A 24,023-nucleotide genomic window follows, 5' to 3' on the forward strand; every position below is an offset into this window, starting at 1 on the left:
GTTTCTTTTTTTTCTTTTTTCTTTCTTTTTTTTTTTTGAGACGGAGTCTCTTTCTGTCACCCAGGCTGGAGTGCAGTGGTGCAGTCTTGGCTCACTGCAACCTCTACTTCCCAGGTTGAAGTGGTTCTCCTGCCCCAGCCTCCCAAGTAGCTGGGACCACAAGTGTGCACCACCATGCCCGGCTACTTTTTTTTTTTGTATTTCTAGTAGAGACTGTATTTCACCATGTTGGCCAGGTCTTGAACTCCTGACCTCAAGTGATCCACCTGCCTTGGCCTCCCAAAGTGTTGGGATTACAGGCGTGTGCCACCACACCCAGTCATTCAGTTTTTCTAAACCCCACCGGCTTTCTGTGCGTTTGGGGTCTGAAGTCACTCAGGATATTTCTCATTTCCCCTTTCTAATAGGTCTTCCTATTTCCCTCTCCCTGTTCCCCACTTTGTAACTATCCTTGGTGAAATGATGCCCTTTAGAAAGAGAAGACGGTGAATTTCCATTACATATTTAATGCATTTAAAGAGCAGAAGTCTGACTCTGAGAGACCACAGACTTAGTCTGAGCCAAACTCATGGGGGTCTCCTAATGGCATATTGAATATGTTGTTTGTGCACCTCATGAATTGGGCTCACAACCTAATCGTTGGCCGTCTCTAACTGCAAACCTGACAGTGCCTTGTCGGTTTAAGATTTGGAAAGACTCTATCTCCTAGGCCCAGACTTCCATGGACAAAGCAAGTCAAGACAGAGGAAAATACTCCAGGTTCCCAGGTAAATTGTGTTCTATTGGGATGGTGATCTGCTGAAACCTTCTGAACTCACTGGCTTCTAGAGTCAACATGAAGATGGGCTTATGAAACCTGTGCCTGTTTTCTTTCAGGTGAACTTTGACTTACGGACTTAGAACAAAAAATGTTGAGGACATTATGTTAGTAGTATGGGAGGTTTCTTCCAATATTAAACATTTTCAAATGTGATCAGAAATTCAGCGGGTCTTTATTCCTACAGTTCTTGAAAAGGAAATTGGAGCTCTACCCAGTGTGAGACTCATCTCACCATTGTGGGTGGGGAGACCCCCGAGGGGGTCGCTCAGTGGGCCTCAGAGAAGCATGCAGATGCCAAGTCTAGGATCTTGAACTGTGGCTTTTAGTGGGCCTGGAACGTGTCTCTGTGGGTAATACACGTGTTTTTGCTTGTTCAACAGGTTATTTTGGTTATCTTCTTAGGAGGCTGCATCTGAATTTGCAGCCTCTGTTCTAGTAAATTTGGAAAATATGGAAAGGTAGAAAGGAGAAAAGAAATCTCATCTTCTCAGTTTTTTTCCTTGTATGCATTAGATGATTTGTAACATCCTATTACACTCTCAAATCATGATTGATTCTCATTGTCTGCACTAATGATTGTTTCTGAATTTGTGACGCCACAACTGAACCTGCAGGTTATAGTTTTCAGATAAGCATTTACAAATAATTTTAAAGGAATGTTCTTTTGTTACCCTGGGAAATATTTTTCATTTTTTGAGATGGAGTCTCTCCCTGGAGTGCAGTGGTGTGATCTCAGCTCACTGCAACTTGTGCGTGCCGGGTTCAAGCAATTCTCCTGTCTCAGCCTCCCGAGTAACTGGGATTACAGGCATGTACCACCATGTCCAGCTGATTTTTCATTTCATTTCATTTCAGAGATGGGGTTTCACCATGTTGGCCAGGCTGGTTTCAACCTCCTGACCTCAAGTGATCCACCTGCCTCGGCCCCCAGAGTGCTAGGATTGTAGGTGTCCAGGTGTGAGCCACTGCGCCTGGTGGAAATTTTTTTGAGACAGACTGTCACTCTGTTGCCCAGGCTGGAGTACAGTGGCACAGTCTCGGCTCACTCCATCCCTGCCCCCCTGGGTTCAAGTGATTCTTGTGCCTCCATCTCCGGAGTAGCTGGGATTACGGACATGCGCCACCATACCCGGCTAATTTTTGTATTTTTAGTAATTAGTAATTTTTTAGTAATTTTTGTATTTTTAGTAGAGATGAGGTTTCGCCATGTTGGCCAGGCTGGTCTTGAACTCCTGGGCTTGGGTGATCCGCCCTCCTCAGCCTCCCAAAGTGCTGGGATTAGAGGTGTGAGCCACCATGCCCGACCGGAAATAATTTTTAATACTAATTTTATTTTTAGTTTGTTTTTATTTCTAATACAAGAGGCTGTACATATTTTTCTTTTATATTTGGCTATTAGTTTAGGTTTCTGGTATAGTGACTCCACATTCACTTGGAGCTACACTGTTCACATTTATTATTTTAGAGTCATTGAGTATAAGATTACTTTTGAGGATATCTATGCAGATAGAAGTTTGCTGATGGAAATTAATAGTACCGAATTTTGGAATATCTTGTGTTTTTAGCAACTGTGTTAGCAACAGTTTTTCATTGGCAGAGTGCATATGCCAATTATAGGTAATTCTATCTTTTAAAAAATGTTTAGTGTTTTTAAAATTAGTCTACAGTATTTTTAAGACTAAATTATTTTCCTTGGTGACTATAGTCTACTTTTTTTGCCCAAGTAGTTTCCACCAGTTATGATGCAATTTTAGTTTGTTACATTTCTCCTTCAAACCTCTGTTCCTTTCTTATTTGAACATTTAGGATGTTACATGGAGACAGTTTACCCATACTCCTTTAAAGCACTGTGTGCAGTACTTCAGTGGTCTTCTGCATCTGTTTTCTTTATGGCTTATTAATCTGTCCTTGAATCATCCTTTTCCTTAGAGAGAAATTAATGTTTTAAAATGTAATTCTGAAGTAATGATTTGGTTTCAAGTATTTCCCTTTAACAAATTTCGTTTTATGCAACATTTCATTACCTTGAACTCAGGAACTTGAGAGCAGAGTGAAAGGCATGCACATAAAGATACTGGAGACAGGAATTGGGATCCCAGCTCTTTTTTTTTTTTTTTTTAAGGCAATGAATAACATGCCACAGATCCTGATTTCAAAGAGCTTAAAGCCTTCTTCGGGAGGACTGCAAGTATTCAGGCAATTGACTACGTTTTGATAATGCTAAGCTCAAGGTGCAGGGGCCCATGTAGGATGGGCATGTAACCTAGTTTTAGGGTATCATTGCAGATTTTCCACTGGAAATGATAGCTAAGTAAAACCTGAAATCTGAGTAGTAGTGAGTTAGCTGAAAAGTGAGATTGATGATGGACACAGCTCTAATGTCAGTGAAAACATCTTATTGCAAAAGCCTGGAGGTGAGAGACAGTGAGAACTCTGGAAAACTGCAGATTTGTGGTATGAGGGGCAGCGGTTAGAAAGGGAGCTAGAGAGAAAGTTAGGATCCAGATATGTGTGGGCTTTAATGTGATGCAACTTATTTCTTGTGGTTTTGGGAGCCTCTGAATAATTTCATGCAGAAGAGTTAACATGACAGAAATGTGGCATTAGAAAACTCATTTTGGTTTGTTGTGTGGAAAATAGATTGGAGCAGAGCAAAACTTGAAGTTGGTAAACAAATTAGGATCCTCTTCTAATCCAGGATAGAAACGGCAGACCCCTAAAATAAAGTATTGTATGCAACAAAGTAGATGGTGTTGAGGAAGACGGTGTAAATGGAATCCATGGGATTATGTGATCTGTTCAACGTCAGGTATGAAGCGGAGGGAAGGATCATTGATGATTATTTTACTGCATTTGGTTGTAATACCTATCAGCACACCAGTTTCGGAAGAAATTCATTTAATGTCTTGTAGTTCTAATTGTTCGTTAAGAGGAAATAGGCCGGGCGCGGTGGCTCACGCCTGTAATCCCAGCACTTTGGGAGGCCGAGGTGGGCGGATTACGGGGTCAGGAGATTGAGACCATCCTGGCTAACACAGTGAAACCCCATCTCTACTAAAAATGCAAAAAAAATTAGCCGGGCGTGGTGGCAGGCGCTTGTAGTCCCAGCTACTCGGGAGGCTGAGGCAGGAGAATGGCGTGAACCCAGGAGGCGGAGCTTGCAGTGAGCAGAGATCGCGCCACTTCTCTCCAGCCTGGGCAACACAGCGAGACTCCATCTGGAAAAAAAAAAACAAAACAAAACAGAGAGGAAATAGTAATACCCATTTACACCACAGAACAGAGTATGGTCATGTATTTGAATGAGTTTTGTAAATTAGGCAGTGTAGATTTAAAATAGTAATTTTTTTTTTATCACCGAATTAGCCAGATTTTAAAAACTGTACTCTTGCTTTAGCAGAAGGAGGCCAATAACTAAAAAAGCTAGTGTGAAGGAACTCATTTAAAAAAGACCCCGAAAACAAAAACCAAAAATTGGAGACAAGCTGTGTCTTAGCAGTTAGAAAGTGTAACATTAAACATTAGTGTATTTGTCCCTGCTAAACCAAGAATAATTTATTTTCCTGATGAAGTCTCAAAGGCTTTATATTTTGGAAAAAAAGACTCAATTGTTTTTACTATGCTGTTTTTACAATGATAGAAAAGTGTACTAAATTTTAGAAAGTTTTTTTTTCTTTGAGATGGAGAGTGTCACTCAGTCACCCAGGCTGGAGTGCAGTGGTGCGATCTTGGCTCACTGAAAACCACCACCTTTTGGTTTCAGGTGATTCTTGTGCCTCAGCCTCTCAAGTAGCTGGGTTTACAGGTGTGGGCCACCACATCTGTCTAATTTTTGTGTTTTTAATAGAGACAGGGTTTTGCCATGTTGCCCAGGCTGGTCTGGAACTCCTGGCCTCAAGTGATCCGCCCCCCATGGCCTCCCAAAGTGCTGGAATTGTAGGCGTGAGCCACTGTGCCTGGCCGAAAGATTTGAAAGTATATTAAAACAGAAAGAATTTTCTGCCTCGCTTTGAGTTAACTGGATTATGTGGAAGCCAGAAAGCCATTCCTGAGCCCAGGATTGTTAAAAAGTTTCTGCTTTACTTTATATATGAATGCAGAATAGTTTGAGGACAGCTTTTAGGGTGCAGCTATAGCTCTTACCTATAGTGTCTTGAAACAAATGATTTTTTTTTTTTTTTAATAAACAGTCACTGATTCCCTTCTAGAACCAGCTGAGGAAAGTAAACTCCTAAGTGGTTTTCATATGAATGGGTAGCAGGATTCTCATTCACAGAGTAGAAAATTAAGGGTCGGTAAGTAGGCAGTAGCAAGTGAGAAAGATGTCTGAATCGTGCATGGCGGTCGGTGTTGACACTAATACCACTATAAAAATGTGTGGGTGTTTAGCATCTGGGAAGAATGATTCGAATTTGCCTGTCTTTGTTGTAGTGTTTTCTGCGCCTCCCTGTGTTTTGCCCTGTTCACCAGCAATACCGAGTTGGTAGATCGTCTGATCCAGTGCATTATGAGAGAGGAAGTACATGTTTTTTCCAGTATTGGAGTGCCAGGATTAGTTCTTTGTTATCTAGGTTCAGAAGATGAGTAATGACACAGGATATAACAACTAAGGCCAGGCAGGGAAGGTACCAACATGGTAGTTTGGGGTGGCAGGCTGCCCATTTTCTCATAGTTACTAACCTTAATTGAGTACCTGCTGTGGGCCAGGTATTGTTCTAATGTGTTTAAGCCTTGACTAATTTCATCTTCTTAATAACTATCTATCAGATAGATATTGTTATTATGTCTATGTATAGTATGTCTATGTCATAGTATCTATCTATGAGATAGATACTGTTATTATGTCCATTTTACAGATGAGGAAACCAAATACCAGAGAGGCACTCTAGTAACTCAGTCATAGCCACAGAAGCAGTATTGGAGCCCAAGCCTTCTGGCATAGCGCTTGTGCTCTTTTTTTTTTTGAGACAAAGTCTTGCTCTGTCGCCCATACTGTAGCGCACTATCACTGTCTTGCCTCACTGCAGCCTCTGCCTCCTGAGTAGCTGGGGTTACAGGCATGCGCCACCACGCCTGGCTAATTTTTTTGTTTTCTTAGTAGAGACAGGGTTTCACCATATTGGCCAGGCTGGTCTCGAATTCCTGACCTCGGGTGATCTGCCCACCTCTGCCTCCCAAAGTGCTGGGATTACAGGCGTGAGCCGTCGTGCCAGGCCAACGCCTGAGCTTTTAACTACTAGGCTTGGTTGTCCCGCAGGCCATGTTCTAGGTATTAACAAATAAATGCTTGCAGAAAAGGCACCAGATTTTTGTTAGCTCTTTTCACGTTTTTTCTGGTTGGTTTTTCCTACTATTTAGTTGGTTTTTGTAGCATCGTCCACACTCCTATCATAGTCACAGTAAAATAGGACTTTTTACTGTTATTATTCTTGGGTTGGATAATAGAGCCCACTTAATGTGAGTTGTTTTGTAATAGAGGAATAAGAGGAATAAAAGAAATGGGTACTGGTTCGCTTGGTTTCTTTCCCTTTTCTCCATTTCTTAAGCTGTTCTTTTGGCATTATATTCCTAGTACTTTCCTGTAACTCTTTCTCCATTGGTGCTCAAAAGAGTTAAGTAGCTTCAGAACCTGAGTGTGCCTTCCCTCAGGACAAGCTGGGATTACAGAAAGAATGGACCACGGGGATGTTTATCACTTAGAAGAATAGAATAAAATGATATCATTGGACTTTTCTTTTTTTCCTACCTCCTGATTGGAAACCATAAGGAATACGATCATCTGAGCATTTTTGCTGATGTATTTTTAATTTTTGTGTGTGCTTTGTTTTCTCAATTGTATTACTTGTGATATGAAAATAAAACTATTCTAAACACTCAAATGAAATTTTTTAAGGAAAAATGAATAGCATCAAATTTGTTTTATCACTTCTGCTGAAAGTTTTATATTTGACTTGTTTTTCTTTTTTTTTTTCCCCAGACAGGGTCTTGCTTTGTCACCGAGGCTGGAGTGCAGCGGCGCCATCTCAGCTCACTGCAACTTCTGCCTCCCAGGTTCAATCAGTTCCCCTGCCTCAGCCCCCACAGTAGCTGGAATTACAGGTGCGTGCCACCACGCCTGGCTAATTTTTGTATTTTTAGTAAAGACAGGGTTTCACCATGTTGGCCAGGCTGGTCTTGAATTCCTGACCTTGTGATCCGCCCGCCTCGGCCTCCCAAAGTGTTGGGATTACAGGTGTGAGCCACCACGCCTGGCATATTTGACTTTTCTTCCATTTTGGGGACGATTATTATGTAATGTGTCAGAAATTTTCTTTTAATAAATTATAGGATGTTATTGAACATTACGTTAATAGAATCTATTGTTCTAAGCCCTTTCATATGTTCATGTTTTGTGTGTCATGTAATTTATAGATGTGAGAGCTGTCTTAAGAATATTCTAGGCTGGGCGCGGTGGCTCAAGCCTGTAATCCCAGCACTTTGGGAGGCCGAGACGGGCGGATCACGAGGTGGGGACATCGAGACCATCCTGGCTAACGTGGTGAAACCCCATCTCTACAAAAAAAAAAAAAAAAACAAAAAAAAAACTAGCCAGGCAAGGTGGCAGGCGCCTGTAGTCCTAGCTACTTGGGAGGCTGAGGCAGGAGAATGATGTAAACCCTGGAGGCAGAGCTTGCAGTGAGCTGAGATCCGGCCACTGCACTCCAGCCTGGGCGACAGAGCGAGACTCTGTCTCAAAAAAAAAAGGAATGTTCTAAAGAGTGTTAAGCATAATCAACTCCACTTTTTCTTCAAATATTACCAAGCTGTATTTGTGAAGAGATAATGTTGTTTTGTTTAAAATATAATTATTTTATATAAATAAAGAACAAAGGCTGGGCGCGGTGGCTCACGCCTGTAATCCTAGCACTTTGGGGGGCTGAGATGGGAGGATCACTTGAGGTCAGGAGTTCAAAACCAGCCTGCCAACATGGTGAAACCCTGTCTCTACTAAAAATACAAAAAAAAAATTAGTCATGTGTGGTGGTGGGCACCTGTAATCCCAGCTACTTGGGAGGCTGAGTCAGGAGAATCGTTTGAACCCAGGAGGTGGAGGTTGCAATGAGTGGAGATCGCTCCATTGCACTCCAGCCTGGGTGACACAGCGAGACTCTCTCTCTGTCTCAAAAAAAAAAAAAAAGAAAAAAGAAAAAAAACCCCACAAAGTATATTTAGTAAAATAAAGTTTAACCTTCTACATTTTTATGAAATAAAGTTTGATATCTGTACATTGAAATGAGCTGCTTTCTATTGTTTTGTATTATAAGTTAAACTTGTGGCTTTTCAATTTGAAAACTTACTGCCATGTAGAATTTGATTTTTTTCCCTAATGCAACACTTTACTTAAAAATTATGGAGTAGAACTATATTTTTTAGAAGAGCAGGTTTTATGAAACCTAAAATTCAAACTCTGGAAGTTAATGATGTGGTGGAAGAAGTGCTGGACTGAGAATTCCAAGAATATCGGGCTTGGTTTTGCCCAATGCCAACAGTATTTCATTGAGTGCACCTTGTTTTAAACTGAAGCAAAATCGAAATGTAAAAAGTAAAGTAGAGGTTCCTCTTCAAAGACTTTCCTTTGCATCTGATTGGGAATAAATAGTAACTTCTCTTAGAAGCAAAATTTATTCAAAGGCCTGTGCTAACATTCTTAAATATCTGCTAGCTATAATAAAGAAATCAATGTATTTTATGTTCTTAGCTCCCAAAATTTAACCTAAATATTTGCCCTGGCATGCTTATACTGGTCCAAGCAAGCATTAGGTCATAGCCTGTTCCTCTTCCTTATTTGAAGGTGTTTTTACCTTTCTTAGCATTCCACAAGATACTTCTTCCTTCCTTTGTTCTCCTCTGCCTTTGCCTCTTTTAAAAAGTTCTATGTTGCTAGCCAATCAGGACAAATACATAATGTGAGGTCCCGTTCCAGCCAATGGAAACCAGACACAGCAGTGGGGGGGACGCCTCAGGTTATAAATGATCCTGTCTCCATTGTTCAGTGTTCTCTCACGGCAGAACTGCTGGCGAGTGTACCCTTTCTGCAGAAAGTACAAATGACCTTGCTGAGGAAATTAAATTTATGTTCAAGTGCTGTTTCTTTACGGCACCAGGGAACAAGCATTTCTAACAGAAGTCTGTCTGGTTCTTGAGTCCCTGCCCTGAACCCCTAGCTTTGGATGTCAGTTAACTCACTTATAAAACTGCTGCTCTGGAGATAAATAGTTCTGTTGGCATTTATAAGATTGTGTCTTATCCTAACAGACTTACTTTTATGGAAGCTGATGCAGATAGTTGTTTATTCATGGAAGAAATAATGTGTTGATTACATGAATTTGCTAAACTCTGGGGATTTAGTAGAGAGTAAGACAGCTAGTTGTTGCCCTCATGAAGGTTAAGTGTGACAAGGGCTGTCATAATTGCAGGTTGTGGTGTATGTGATCACACAGTGATGATACCTAGCCAGGTGTGGGAGGACTGGAAAGGAACCCTAAAGAAAGTGGCAGGCTGGGCGAGGTGGCTCATGGCTGTAATCCCAGCACTTTGGGAGGCCGAGGTGGGCGGATCACCTGAGGTCAGGAGTTCGAGATCAGTCTGTCCAAAACAGTGAAATCCTGTCTCTACTTAAAATACAAAAATTAGCCGGGTGTGGTGGTGTGCGCCTGTAGTCCCAGCTACTTAGGAGGCTAAGGCAAGAGAATTACTTGAACTCGGGAGGCAAAGGTTGCAGTGAGTGGAGATCGTGCCGCTGCACTCCAGCCTGGGTGACGGAGACTCCATCTCAAAAAAAAAGGAAAGAACGTGGCATTAGCTGAAATTGGAAGCATGCCACCGTGAACTCTGGGAGGAAATGGTTATTTTCCTCTCACCCAGACTACTGCCTCCCAGCCTGACTCTTAGATCCCTCTTGCCTCTCAAAGTGTTCATTTGTTTGTTCATTCATTCAGTTATTCTTCCAACACTATTGATTGAATAACGACTGAGCCAGGCACTGTGCTCGGGATTTTAAATACCTAACTTGAAACAGCTGGACAGGGGTTTCTGTGCTTATGGAGCTTACATTTTAACGGGCTAGGGAGTTGCAGAGGGTGGACAGTGCACAAGATAAGTAAGCAGATGCTATGCCAGAATTCTGCAGCCTGCAACCAGAGCGAGTCCTTCATTTCCTTGCTCTGAGGCTGCAGTTCAGTCTCTTTCATGTGACTGTGAGGCCCTGCTTCCCCTCAGCCTCTCTCTTCAGGTCCCAGACACTCTGTTTTTCACTACGCTTGTATTTCTTAGGTCTCCTTTCAGTCACCACGCCCGAGAAAATTTTCAGGAATCTATTTTTGGATTAGAGATCTCCTGTTGTCACATGCCCTCTTTACAACTTCTACATAACACGCACCACGTAATCATTCCTTAGCTGCTGTGTGGCTGTCTTGAAGGTTTGTCTTTTCTACCAGCCTGTAAATTACCTGTTGGCTAAGATGATGCCTTTCTTGTTCTGTCCTGTGTCTTCAGGGCCCAGAATTGGGCCTATTGTAATAAGAGCTGGTTTGGTGAAAGGAGGTAAAAGGGGAGAGAGTTCCTGGCTGAGCCTGGCTGAACTGAGAAGGCCGTGCAAGGCTGGGGAGCCTGCCTGGGCCTTGGGCGGCAGGGTAAGGTGCAAGATGAACAGGGGTGGGGCTGAGACTCATGCTTAGGCAGACAGGATCAAGTATTGAAACCATCCTAGGGAGTTCAACCTTGGTTTTGAGGCTATGGGATGTCATGAAAAGCTTAAGTGGATTTTGGGGACTCCTAGTTTGTTTTGATAACATTAAATATGTTCTCAAAATCATTAACAATTTGGAAAACAACTTCAGACATGGCTGGCTTAATTTTTAAACTATGAAAATATGAAGTATGTAATTATGATTCTTATGGTGAAAAAGTTCAACATGTACGTAAGAGCATACAATTTTAATTTCCCTTATCCTACTACTTTTAATCCTACTTTTTAAATTTAATTTTTTTTTTTTTTTAAATATAGACAAGGTCTTGCAGTGTTGCTCAGGTTGATACAGAACTCCTGGGCTCAAGCGATCTTCCTGCCTGAGCCTCCTGAGTAGCTGGGATTATAGGCCTGAGTTACCATGCCTGGCTGTCTATCCTACTTTTGATCAGTAACTTGGTTTTGGTAGCTGTCCAAAGCATAAACTTTCCTGTGCATTCAAGTGTGTATTTCTGTCTTAATGTAGGTAAGGTCATACTCTATGTACTCCAACTTGCTACCCCCGCCCCCAGTATATACTTTATTTTGCTTATTTTTACAGTGTAAGCGTTACTCTCTTAAAACTTAATTATCATTCATCATTGCCTTGTATAGAACCAAGGCATCTTGGACCACATACCAAATCCCGTAAGGCCTGGCCAGAACAGGGCCATGCTGTCCATGCTCCTTATGTTGTGCTTTGCTGCTGCTTCCTTACTGCATTTCAACTTTAGCTGACTGATATTCTTTCCCTATTAAATTGCTTCCTCATCTAGGATTTTTGTATATGCAGTTCCCTCTGTCTAGTAACTTTTCTGCCTGATCTTTTCATGGTAGCTAGGTGTTTGTATGTGTGTGTGTGTGTGTGTGTGTGTGTGTGTGTGTGTGTGTGTGTGTGTGTGTAGTTTTAGAGACAGGGTCTCACTTTATTTCCCAGGCAGGAGTACAGTGGTGCCATCATGGCTCACTGCAGCCCTGACCTCCTGGGCTCATGCAATCCTCCTGCCTCAGCCTCCCAAGTAGCTGGGACTACAGGTCCCACTACCACACCCAGTAATTTTTGTATTTTTTGTAGAGATAGGGATCTTGCCATGTTACCCAGGCTAGTCTCAAACTCCTACCCTCAAGTGATCCTCCCATCTTGGCCTCCCAAAGTGCTGGGATTACAGATGTGAGCCACTGTGCTTGGCCTGGCTAAATGTCTTTATCCTTAGTTTTAAAAGTTCACTCCAGAAGGGCCTTTCTGAGCAGCCTCTCTGAAACAAGTTCTCTCTAGTATTCTTGCCTCAATACTCTTTGTTTCTGTGTAACATTTATTTTGGTTATCAATTGATTGGTTTATTTTCTGTTTCTCTCATTAGTTTGTAATAAGCTCCGTGAGGGCAGAAAATGTATTTCATGTAGTGTTGCTGGGCAGATAGTTATTGAATTAATGTATAAGTGGTTGAATAAGAACATATAGATCAACTGCATTCTTTCTAAAGGCTAATATTTCATCTTACGGATGTACTAGTCCCTTATTGAAGGCTTATTAAATTGTTTTTCAGAATTTTTTTCTTATTAAAACACCACCAACAAATTCAAAATAATGAATTTCTTTGAATGTCTGTGTCCATGCATGTGGGTATGTCTGTAGGATGACTTCCCAGGAGTAAAATTTCAGAACAAAAGATAACATGTCCTCAAACTTTTGATAGATACTAGCAATTTCTTTTAAAAAAGATTATACGATTTTCTACGATACCGGTAATATAAGAAGTATTTAACTTTGTCATCCTGGCCATTATTAGACTTTAATTTGCTGGATGAAAAGTGAGATCTCATTGTTTTAATTTGTGTTTCTGTGATTGTGACCAAGGCTGAGCATAGATATTTTCCTTTGAGAAGTGTTTTTATGTGAAGAGCTTTTAGTTTCATCTTTGGCCCAGTTTTTGGTGATGATTGTTGGTCCTTTTTTAGTTGATTCAGAGTTTGATTAAAATTTTTTTAAACTTATGATGTTATAGGCAACTTTTACAGTGATGTCACTTAGTGTCATTGAATTTGGAGCTTTATAGGGCCTTTTTTTAAAATCTCTTCAAAAGTAATTTTGTAGAGCCTGATAATGAAACTTTGTTCTGAAAGACCATATTGGAGCTGAATGTATAATATTTAGTAGTTTATTACTGAACCAGTAATAGAGCTTTTAATGTCCAGTGCATAATAGACCCTCAGTAAAGAATTTTTGGATGAATGAATGACAAGTAAAAAGTTAATTTTTAAGGCAGCTTGATTTTATTTGAAAGTTCATTTAGTAGAATTTGATTTTCATAGTAAGAAAACTTAAGCATGCTGTTAAGTTGCAAGATAAGATTGCTTTGTGGCATTCTACAGAAGTATTGGATTTGTGGCAGTGGAATTTTTAGTTTGCCGTGTCAGGTATAGATATGGCTTTATATATCCACACACAGCTATAACATGTATATACAAATAAGTGACAAAATATGACTGATGAATTTTTGAATTACCTTTTAAAATTTGCCTGTTCTCTCAAGTGATGAACTTTTTAGATAGCAGTTTATTTTCTCTCATCACGTTGGAAAGAAATGTTAAAAGTTTTCTTCCAGGTTTATTATAATCCAGTCTTCATCAGCCATCACTCTTCCTGTATTTTGTTCAAGGGGCACTAATTGTTCACATTTGGCAGGTTTAACACTTCCTGACAGAGAGGCTATTAAGGGGAAGTATTCTCCAATAACTGTCACTGGCTGGAACAAAGAACCTTCCAACTCAATGTGTGGAAACCACTAACATTCTTAAATGACCCTTTTCATGGATTTTCATCCCTTTAAGCTAAAATTTGGAGAATGTAGGGTCAGCGAAAACAGCAAGGTGTAATAAAGCAGTAAACCTTGATTTTGGAAGGCATAGGGTGGGAGGTATAGATTTATCTCTGACTTGAAAACAATTGTTATTTGGAAAATCTCATTAGCAGATGTGACTGCTTGGAGTGGAAAAAAAAAAAAAAACAAAAAACAACTTAAAACTGATGTCGCTTTCAGGACCGCTTTGAACTTAACAAGCACCTATTTGTGGAGCAGACTGGCTAATGAAAGGAAATTAAATTTTTCTGACAACTTCCCCTGCCAACCTCCTTATTCAGGAGATGTTATTAGGTACTGAAGACCTTTAAGGAAGATTTTTTTTTTATTAGACGTAAGTGAACCAGTTATAAACATCCCCTTTCTCCCCCCTTTCTTGGAGGATTCTGATATGGTTGCTCTACATTTTAAATGTATTAGTTTAAAAGCTTAAAAAACACTGGGCTTCACTTTAGCATTTTAGTCATTTTCTGAAAATTCAGTCACACCAGCTGTGGTTTCAAAACAATATTGTCAGTTGTTGTGATAGTTTAGTTTGTGTCACTAAATTACACACACACAGACACACGCGCACACACACACACGCACAAAGGAGGCTTAGATTTCAGCATTATCTTTATTGTTATTTGGGGAAATGATTCAGCAGTGTCCTGTGTTGGATGTGTTAGGAGAGGGTTAATGATCAGTGAAATTACTTAGATTCAAGGGAAGTTTTTGTCTTTTCAGCTTCTTAGAGGTAGAAGTGGCATTGGTTAATATTTAGCAATAACTAATCCTTAAATGGATAAACTCTTACCCTTTACTGTTTAGGGAAGCATTTTCTTTCTTTTGCTTTTTGGAGTTTTTTTCTCCAATAGTTGGTTCATTGAAATTAAAGTTTTAATTTATGTAACAAGATACAATTGTAGAGGTAAAATATGTACCTGGTAAAAAGACGAAAGAAACAATAGAACAGAAAAGGTAATGCAGATTGCCAAAGGGATTTTTTGGAACAATTTATAATTCCTGTAGGTACTGGAAATTAACTTTTATATTTCTGGAAAATCGATCAACTACTCCCAAACAATAGAGAATCAACTCCCCCTGCTGACAGAATCTAGGAAAACATGACGCATAATATTGGACAGAAACAAGCTGGCTGCGGACAAGCTTTAATGACCTGATTTATGATTCAGTATTGATTGTAAACATCTAAATTCTGCCATTAAATTCCGGCAACTGCACCAAATCATTGGCAATTCTGGTAGTGCTTCCTGCCAGCTCATTTCAACTGCTTTGAGTTTCTTAATATAATAATGATGAGGTAGAATTTACATTCCACTTATGGTATTAATTTTACATTTCTCTGAATGAAAAGGGTTAGAAGGTTGTAAAATTGAACATTAAATGAATCGGAGGAGACAGTAGTGCAATATATGACTGCCCTAAAGACATTGTGCAATGCCTCATGGGATTAATGTTGAGTCTCATTTCCTGCTTTTACAGGATGCAGAAGAAGCTGTCAGAATTGCAAGGGAAATTGGTAAGTCCTTAAATTAACTTTGGTAGGGTTTCTGTGTCTTTCAGCAGATATGGTTGAGTCAACAGGTAATAAGTAATTCCCATAGAGCAAATAATACTTTAATAGTTTTAGATTTTGATTACTTGTTGCTCTGGAAGAATTTATCAGTTGAATTACCAAATTCTATTATTAAAGGAGACTTTAAAGAGTAATTTGACCTTAGCTATACATAGCTCTTTTGTAAGATGAAATCACAGGCTAATTCAAAGAAGGAATTGTCTTAAGAATTCTAAAGATTGGATATAAGTTGAATGTCAATTTATATGTACATAGTTGAATGTGGTTTGTTAAAATTAAGAACATTTGGATTAAAATGAAGATACCATATTTGATATAGTTCTTTAAGTTTTTGCCTTTTTCTAAGATGTTAGGTATCAACTTAATCTTGCTAAACAGGAAAGATAAAATAGATGTTGGAAATTAGAACTGAATGTTCTAAATTGGAATAAAAGGTAGACTGGAGGAGTTTTTAATGGCTGTTTTACATGTACTTGTATTTGGGGCAGTGTTTCCCAGCTTTTTAATTTCTTTTCTTTTCTTTTTTTTTTTTTAAGATGGAGTTTTGCTCTTGTTGCCCAGGCTGGAGTGCAATGGCGCGATCTTGGCGCACTGCAACCTCCACCTCCTGGGTTCAAGTGATTCTCCTGCCTCAGCCTCCCTAGTAGCTGGGATTACAGGTGCCCGCCATCACACCCAGCTAATTTTTTGTATTTTTAGTAGAGATGGGGTTTCACTATGTTGGCCAGGCTGGTCTCGAACTCCTGACCGCAGGCGATCCACCTGCCTCAGCCTCCCAAAGTGCTGGGATTACAGATGTGAGCCACCGCGCCCGGCTCGCAACTTTTTAATTTTAAAAATATTCTTGGCGGTCATGAGAACTATTTTTGGTATCTGCTAATTGAGAAAATGTTTAAGGGCATGCTATTGTCATGGATTAACAATATTGTTAAATAACTTTGCAGGTTTAATAATTAAATCAGTAATTGTATATATTTGACAGAAATGTGTACAGAAATGAGAGAAATTAGGCAATGCTTGTAGTCAGGGATCCCAGCATCTTCTCAGCATTCCTGAACTCCTCAGTCCAAGCATCTCATCGTGCCACACAAACATTTCTGTAGGCCTGTTTTCTCATTAAGATTATTTAGATCTATTTTCTGCCTCTAGAGAGCATTTGATTTGGCAAAGTTCATATAGTTGTGATATGTAGAAATATCTTATTGGTCTGGAAGTGATCACTTGTACTAATAAGCGTGTTCTTTGCAAATGGGACAGTCTAACTTAGCAGGTCTTTAGTGACCTGAAAAGCAGTTTGGCTTGTTGCATCCTTGTTTATAGTTGGTTCTGTCTAAATTGTTTGGGCTTTGCTCATCATTAAGTGTATTTTGTTGTTTGCTTTGCAAAAATCTATCTTATTGATATAGGTCCTGGATTTAAGACCAGACCATAGAAAATCTTATTTTATCTGACCACCTCATCTCTTTGTTATTTTTTTTCAGAATCATTAATGTTTCACAAAGCATTTCAGTACTTCATAGGAACATTTGCTCGACTGCTAAATAAATTGGACTATATGTAACTGATTCTGTGGTTTCTTTATTGAGGAAAATCAAAAGTTTCTGTCCATGGTTTGAAATCACTGGTGTTCCTCATTGCCTAAGAGGCATGTAATATACCTACTGGCTTTTGAGGATAGTTTTCTAAAATAGTTTAATTTCATCCTGTCAGAGATCTTTACATTTAAAAAGCCCTTTTTCTAGTTCTAGGTTAGACATTATTATCAACCTCAATGGATATAATAATACTGTTTTTATTATAATAGTATCTATGTAAAAAAGGACAATATTTAGAGAAATTTGGGGACATAAAGGGATTAGACGAAAATCTACAGTTACACTGCAGTGCCACATTTTGAATGGTGAATCTTGGACTTCCAAGCATTCCCTTTGTGTAAATGGCAGGCCGTGGATTGCTTTGCTTGCTTTCTTGCCTTTTCTTCCACTTTTTTTTTTTTTTGAGGCAGAGTTTTCATTCTTGTTTCCCAGGCTGGAGTGCAGTGGCTCAATCTCTGCTCACTGCCACCCCCGCCTCCTGGGTTCAGGTGATTCTCCTGCCTTCACTTCCTGAGTAGCTGGGATTACAGGCACACACCACAATGCCAGCTAAATTTTTTTGTATTTTTAGTAGAGATGGAGTTTCACCATACTGGCCAGGCTGGTCCCAAACTCCTGACCTTAGGTGATCTGCCCACCTCAGCCTCCCAAAGTGCCAGGATTACAGGCATGAGCCAACGCACACGACCATCTTCTGCTTTAGTTATAACCTGTGACCTTTAAGAGAACCAGTTCATCGTGATGGGCCTCTCTCTAACCAGTTCTCATCACTTTGCTTTCCTCCCTCAATATTTTAATGCTGTACTTTACCTTCTTTTCATTTTCTTATTTTTTTCCTACTGAGGTTACCTAATCTAAGTCTCTTTTCTTTGCACTTGGGCACATCCTTTGACTCCTTTCTCTTTCCTACTCTTTCCTATCTTTCTTCTTCTTTTTTTTTTTTTTTTTTTTTTTGAGATGGAGTCTCGCTCTGTTGCCCAGGCTGGAGTGCAGTGGCCGTCTCTCAGCTCACTGCAAGCTCCCCCTTCGGGGTTTATGCCATTCTCCTGCCTCAGCCTCCCAAGTAACTGGGACTACAGGCGCCTGCCACCTCGCCCGGCTAGTTTTTTTTTTTTATTTCTTAGTAGAGACGGGGTTTCACCGTGTTAGCCAGGATGATCTCGATCTCCTGACCTCATGATCTGCCCGTCTCGGCCTCCCAAAGTGCAGGGATTACAGGCTTCAGCCACCGCGCCCGGCCTCTTTCCTATCTTTCTTCTAATTCTTCCCCAATTGCTCTCTCTCACTTGTGAAATAAATGATAGCAATCATGGCTATTAAGTATAAGAGTACTGGTGTTTTGCTTATACTGAAAGAAAGGGAAACTATAAAATTTGAGGTAAAATAAACCATAAAGAACTAGGGTCATCAGCTCTTACAAAGCTTTTGGAATTTCCCTGAAAATCTCTTCTGAATCACCTCAGAAGCCTTGCATAAAATCTTTTCCTTGAAGTGCTACTTTCTAAAATACATTAAATTATGTTTTATTAAAGTCTGTTGGCTTTCTGTGTTGTTTGATATTTTGTAAGTTTTTTACTACTGATTTTATTGAGATATATCACATTTTAACTATGATTATCATTCCATGTGAAAAATGTGTTCCTAGTTCTAAACAACTGAATTATAGTCAAACCTTTGAACCTATCCATTTGTAAGTTGTTGATTGTCCCTGTGTTATACCTATTCATAGAGTTCTCACTTTTAATTCTTTCCGTGTTATGTGGTGAAAATGAAATTCATCCTGTTTTACGTGATTTCCTCCTCTCTCATGTCTTTGCTTTTCTTCTGGAACCATGAATCTATGCTGCCAAAGTAGGAAACTCACTGTATTGAGCATTGATGAATTAAGTGTCTTTTATGTAATGGTAACTCCAGTTTATGGAGCATTTCTTCCTTAGGCCAGGCATTTTGGAAATGTTGTTTCTAATGCTAATTCTTGAGTTTAATTATTTTCGTTTACATTTAAGGAAACTAATGATTAGGCAGGTAAATAATTTGTTCAAGGTCACAGAACTATTGAGTGGTGGACCCTGGTTTAAATTTAGGTTTGTTTGGCTCCAAAGACCACAGATTTTTTATTATACTTTGTCTAAACTAGTGAGATTACAGGATGGCAGCTAAAATTTGAGCAACTACTTAGTGTAAAATACTGTAAGGTACTTACGTGTGTTATATGTGGGATTAAAGCAGCAGACAGTCTCCTATCCCTGATGAGGTGAGAGACAGTTAAGACTTCATATGTTACTTGCATGTATTTGTTTTTTGGACTACCTGGTTTCCCTCATTCTTATTCCTGATTTTTTCCTTTGACCTATCTAAGTTGAGAGATACAGAGCTATTGATCCTCAGTTTGTCTTTAACCTCAATGATAGACAGCAGTAATCTGTGAGCTTGATTTCCATTGAAGTTTGATCCTTTTTCTGGACTAAAGGTCCTTAATACAATCAAGTCAAAATTGATTCTTGAAAGGAAAATAAATTGTGAATCTAAAACCTGTCCTTTAATAACTTCCAGATTATTCAGATTCTTTTCCTTTGCTTGTCTTTCTTACAGTCACAAATCATGCCCAATTTAAACAAAAACATTTTTTTTTTTTTTTATCCTCAAGTCTACTATACTACAAACCTACTTCTCCCAGAATTTCCACATCTCAATAAATGTCACCCCTTTCAGTCAGGCCAAAACTCAGAGTCTTTCCTGGATGCCTCTTTTCCTCATCATCCTATTGTAAATACATCAATAGGTATTGTCAGTTCGTCTTATATACACTGTCTTCATTACCACCACTCTCCTCCAAACTACTTTTGTCTTTTGCAGGGACTATGGCAATAGTTTCTTTACTTCATTTCTTAAACACTTCACATAGCTGACAGTAAGATATTTAAACTCTTTAAAGAACAAAGACACGTTTCATCTCATCCCAGCCCATTTCTGCTTTAAATTCTGTAATGATTCCTTTGAACTTAGATAAAAATCACAATTCTTTACTCTGACTACTATCCCCATATAATTTGACACCTGCTTTTCTCTCCAGTCTTATTGTATACTACTCCCTTCTTTGCCTACCTTACTTCACTCACATTGGCTTACTTGAACACAGCAAATTTCAGGGCCTTAGGGTAAGTTTTTTTTTTTTTTTTTTTCTTTTGCAGGGTGAAGGGGGATGGCAGGACCTAGCAGACTCTTACTGATATCTTCACATAAATAGCTCCTTGCAGTCTTTCATATCTTAGCCTAAGTATCATGTCTTCAAGAGAAGATGCTCTAATACTGTCACCCAGTCATTCTCTGTCTTGTAACTATTTTCTAAATTTCTGCATAGTATTCATGACTTGCAGATTTTTTTTTATTCATTAACTTTTCCCCAAATATTTTATTTTGAAAAATTTGAATCATACGACATTTGGAAAGAATTGTTACAATTTATACCTGTATACCCAACAGCAAGATCCCACTATTAACCTTTTTCTAGATTTGCTTTACCACTCATCTGTTCATATACTAATCCATTTTATTTTTGTAGCATTTCAGAGTAAATTGCACAACCAGTATATGTCACATTAAATACTTCGACATATGTGTTATTAATTGAATTCAGTATTTGTATACAGTTTTGTTATTTTGATGCCAAATTCGCACACAATATAATGTGAACAAATCTTAAGTCTGTATTTATTGATTTTGACATATGCATATATATGTAACTTGGAACCCCACCAAGATGCTGAACATACTGTTTCCCTGGAGAGTTCCCTCATGATCCTTCCAAGTCAGTTCTCACCTACCCTCTGGCCCTGGAGGTAATTTGTTCAGATTTTTATACTAAAGATTAGATTTTGAAAAAGATAAATTTTTAATACTGTACAATTCAACCTTTAAAAATGCACAATTCGGTGATTTTTGTTGTATTTACAAGGTTGTGTAACTGTAATCACTATCTAATTTCAGAGCATCTTCATTACTCCCCAAAGAAACTCTGTACTTATTAGTATTTACTTCTTGCTTTCTTTCTATCTAGTCCTTGACAACCATTAATTTACTTTGTGTCTTTATGGATTTACTTATTCTGGGGATATTTTATATAAATAGAATCACAACATATGAACTTTTGTGTCTGGTTTCTTTCACACAGAATAGTGTTTTTAAGGTTCATCCATGTTCTACCATTTATCCCTTTTTATGGTTGGATAATTTTCTGTTACATGTACATACCACATTTTGTTTATTTTTTAGAGACAGTGTCTCGCTCTTTTGCCCAGGATGGAGTGCAGTGGTGTGATCCCAGCTCACTGCAGCTTCGATCTCCTGGGCTTTAGTAATCCTCCTGCCTTACCCTCCTGAGCAGCTAGGACTACAGGTGTGTGCCACCATGCCTGATTAATTTTTGTATTTTTTTGTAGGGATGGATTTTCACCATGTTGCCTGGGCTGATCTTGAATTCCTGGGCTCAAGTGATCCACCCACATTGGCCTCCCAGAGTGCTGGAATTATAGGCATGAGCCACTGCACCTGGCCTTATCTACTTATTAATCTATCGATGGACATTTGGTTTATTTTTACCTTTTGGCTATTGTAAATGGTACTGCTATGAACATTTCCGTCCATGTATTTGTTTGTATACCTGTTTTCAATTAATTTGGGTATATTCTTAGAAGTGAAATTGCTGGGTTATGTGGTAATTCTATGTGTAACTTTTGGAGATACTAGCAAATTATTTTCCATGGTGGCTGTCCCATTTTACATTTCTACCAAGAATGTATAAGGCTTTCAGTCTTTTAATATCCTTGCCAACTCTTGTTATTTTCTTTCTTTTATAATGAAAACTATTGCCATCTTAGTGTGTGTGTACAGTAACATCTTACTGTGGCAGAGGGAAGAATGGATTGAAAAAATGTGACCCAACTATATGCTGTCTATAAGAAACTCACTTTAGATGCAGAGACACAAATAGGTTGAAAGTGAAAGGATGGAAAAAGATATCCCATGCAAATAGTAACCAAAAGAGAGCTGGGGTGGCATACTAATGCCAGACAAAATAAACTTTTAAGTCCAAAACTGTTATAAGAGACAAAGAAGGACATTTTATATTGATTAACAATTATGAATGTATATGTACCAGAAAACATATTCCTAAAATACTTAAGATAAACATTGACAGAATTGAAGGAAGAAACAGACTAATTCTACAATAATAGTTGGAGACTTTAATAGCACACTATAAGTAATGGATACAACATCTAGAGAGATCAGTAAGGGAGGGAATAGAGGACTTGAACAGCACTATATAATAATTAGACCTTATGGATATATAATGACCATTCTACCCGATAACAATATAATGCGCATTTTTCTCAAGTAACTATTAAAAGAGGAAAGGAGAGATGATTGAGTTAAAGTAATTGTTAAAGGAAAAGAAAATGTAATAACAAACAGGAGCAGTAGCTCATAAAGTATTACCCATGTCTCACAATGTTCCCAAGAATTAGTTTGATGTAGAAATATTTTTCCCCACATGTACTGATTTATATTGATGGATTGCTCTTTTCTTAAAATAGTATAGGATTCTCTGCAATACATAAATTTTATTTTTCTTTGCAAATGATTGCTTTATATTAATTTGATTACTACTTCAGAGTAAAATTTTCATTGTTGTTGTGGTTGTTTTTTGAGATAGAGTCTCATTCTGTTGCCCAGGCTAGAGGGCAGTGGCGTGATCTCAGCTCACTGCAACCTCTGCCTCCCGGGTTCAAGCAATTCACCTGTCTTAGCCCCCCAATAGCTGGGACTACAGGCATGGACCACCACGCCTGGCTAATTTTTGTGTTTTTAATAGATATGAGGTTTCCCCATGTTGGCCAGACTAGTCTGAAACTCCTGATCTCAAGTAATCCCCCTGCCTTGGTCTCCCAAAGTGCTGGAATTACAGGTGTGAGCCATCGCATCTGGCTGGTTACTATTTTGTAGTAAAATTCACCATGAGTTAGTTTTCTTTGTATTTCTATTACTTAATGCTTGTTACAGAGTATATATTCAGCAAGTGGTTATTTGGTGAATGAATCAAAATGAAATATGTATACATGTGTATATAAATGAATTAAGCAATCACATATTTTAAAGTTTTTTTGTAATATTTATATACCAGAATTTGGCTATAATTTTCTCCCTTTTCCCCCTTAATCTTCAGTTTTATAATAGAGATACCTGGGGAAAAGAAGGAATATTAAGCAAAACATTATAAACTTTCAGCAAATAGATAATTGAAACAACATGATCTAGGATTATTCAAATAAATTGTGTATATACTTGTTAATGACCACTAGTCATCAATTCTTGTAGGCCGTCCTTGTGTTCATTAGGTTGGACTAACAGAGATTTGTAGGAATCTAAGATTCAAATATATGAAAGTCTTTTACTGAACTTTATTGCCTTTACACTAACCTGTTCCCATGACATCTTATGTTCTTTGAAAGTTTGGCTCTCCCGTTTGACTTATTTTACTATTAGTCTTCTGACGGCCTCTGCTCTGTCTCTGCTTAGTGTGTGGGGGCTATGGTAGTCCTTTGTTTTCCACCCTGGCTGTTTGCCTTTGCCTATTCTTCTCATCTTCCATTTGGCATAATGTAACATTTTTTAAAAAAGTTGCTTGTGTTGCTTATATACAACCAATTGTTAATACTTAAGAGGGATAAAATATGTGGCTAAGTCGGAAATCTTTTTCTTTTGTCTATTTCATGCAGCTTAGAAAAATTTTCACATGTTATGTATGACTCTGGAGTTAAGGTTATATGGAAGAAAGCTTTGCAAAAACATTACAATTTATACCTTCTTCACAATCTTACATCTTGTTAATTTATTTGCCAATTTGGTCTTCAGGAGAAGACATTTAATATTTAAGGAGATTGAATAACAAACGCCTAAGGAAAAGTTATGTTAAAGAAAATGGCATTAAAGTAATCTTTGTGAAATCCATTAAATAATGAGATGTTTATTTTACTGTTTTCCTATTATTGAAGTGATGTGGTCACTTGAGATTAGAATGATATTCCCTGGGAGAGAGGAACATGTGTTCTGTGGCTTTTTTTCTTCTTTCCTTTCCAGTGGGTGCTTATATTTTCTTTTATTATTCCAACATGCACATTTGGGTTTAAGCATAATTTTACAGGTTCTTTTTCTGTCTTTTACTGTTAAATTTGCTGTTTCTGCCTCTTTTTATTTCTCTCAGTCCTTCATCTTCTTTCTCTTGTTTTATTGTTAGTCATTTTTGTATACCATTTTTTTCCTTTTTCTGTTACTCTCTTGGAAAAGGCTGTGCATAACATTCAGGCAGTAATGTGGAAACACATTGTAATGTGAAAAAAAATTC

General features: G+C 38.5%; 1 protein-coding gene across 2 annotated transcripts in view; it reads left to right on the forward strand.

Moving 5' to 3' along the window:
- PCCA (propionyl-CoA carboxylase subunit alpha) overlaps positions 1 to 24,023 on the forward strand; it is a 436,739-nt gene that overhangs the window by 122,360 nt on the left and 290,356 nt on the right. For both annotated transcript variants that reach the window (XM_001092670.5, XM_015121385.3), the window contains exon 8: positions 14,933 to 14,969. In XM_001092670.5, coding sequence (XP_001092670.3) covers positions 14,933 to 14,969 — 37 coding nt within the window. The remainder of the gene's footprint in view (positions 1 to 14,932; positions 14,970 to 24,023) is intronic.

This window comes from Macaca mulatta, chromosome 17 (assembly GCF_049350105.2).
Source record: "Macaca mulatta isolate MMU2019108-1 chromosome 17, T2T-MMU8v2.0, whole genome shotgun sequence".
In the NCBI taxonomy this organism is placed as follows: Eukaryota; Metazoa; Chordata; class Mammalia; order Primates; family Cercopithecidae; genus Macaca; species Macaca mulatta.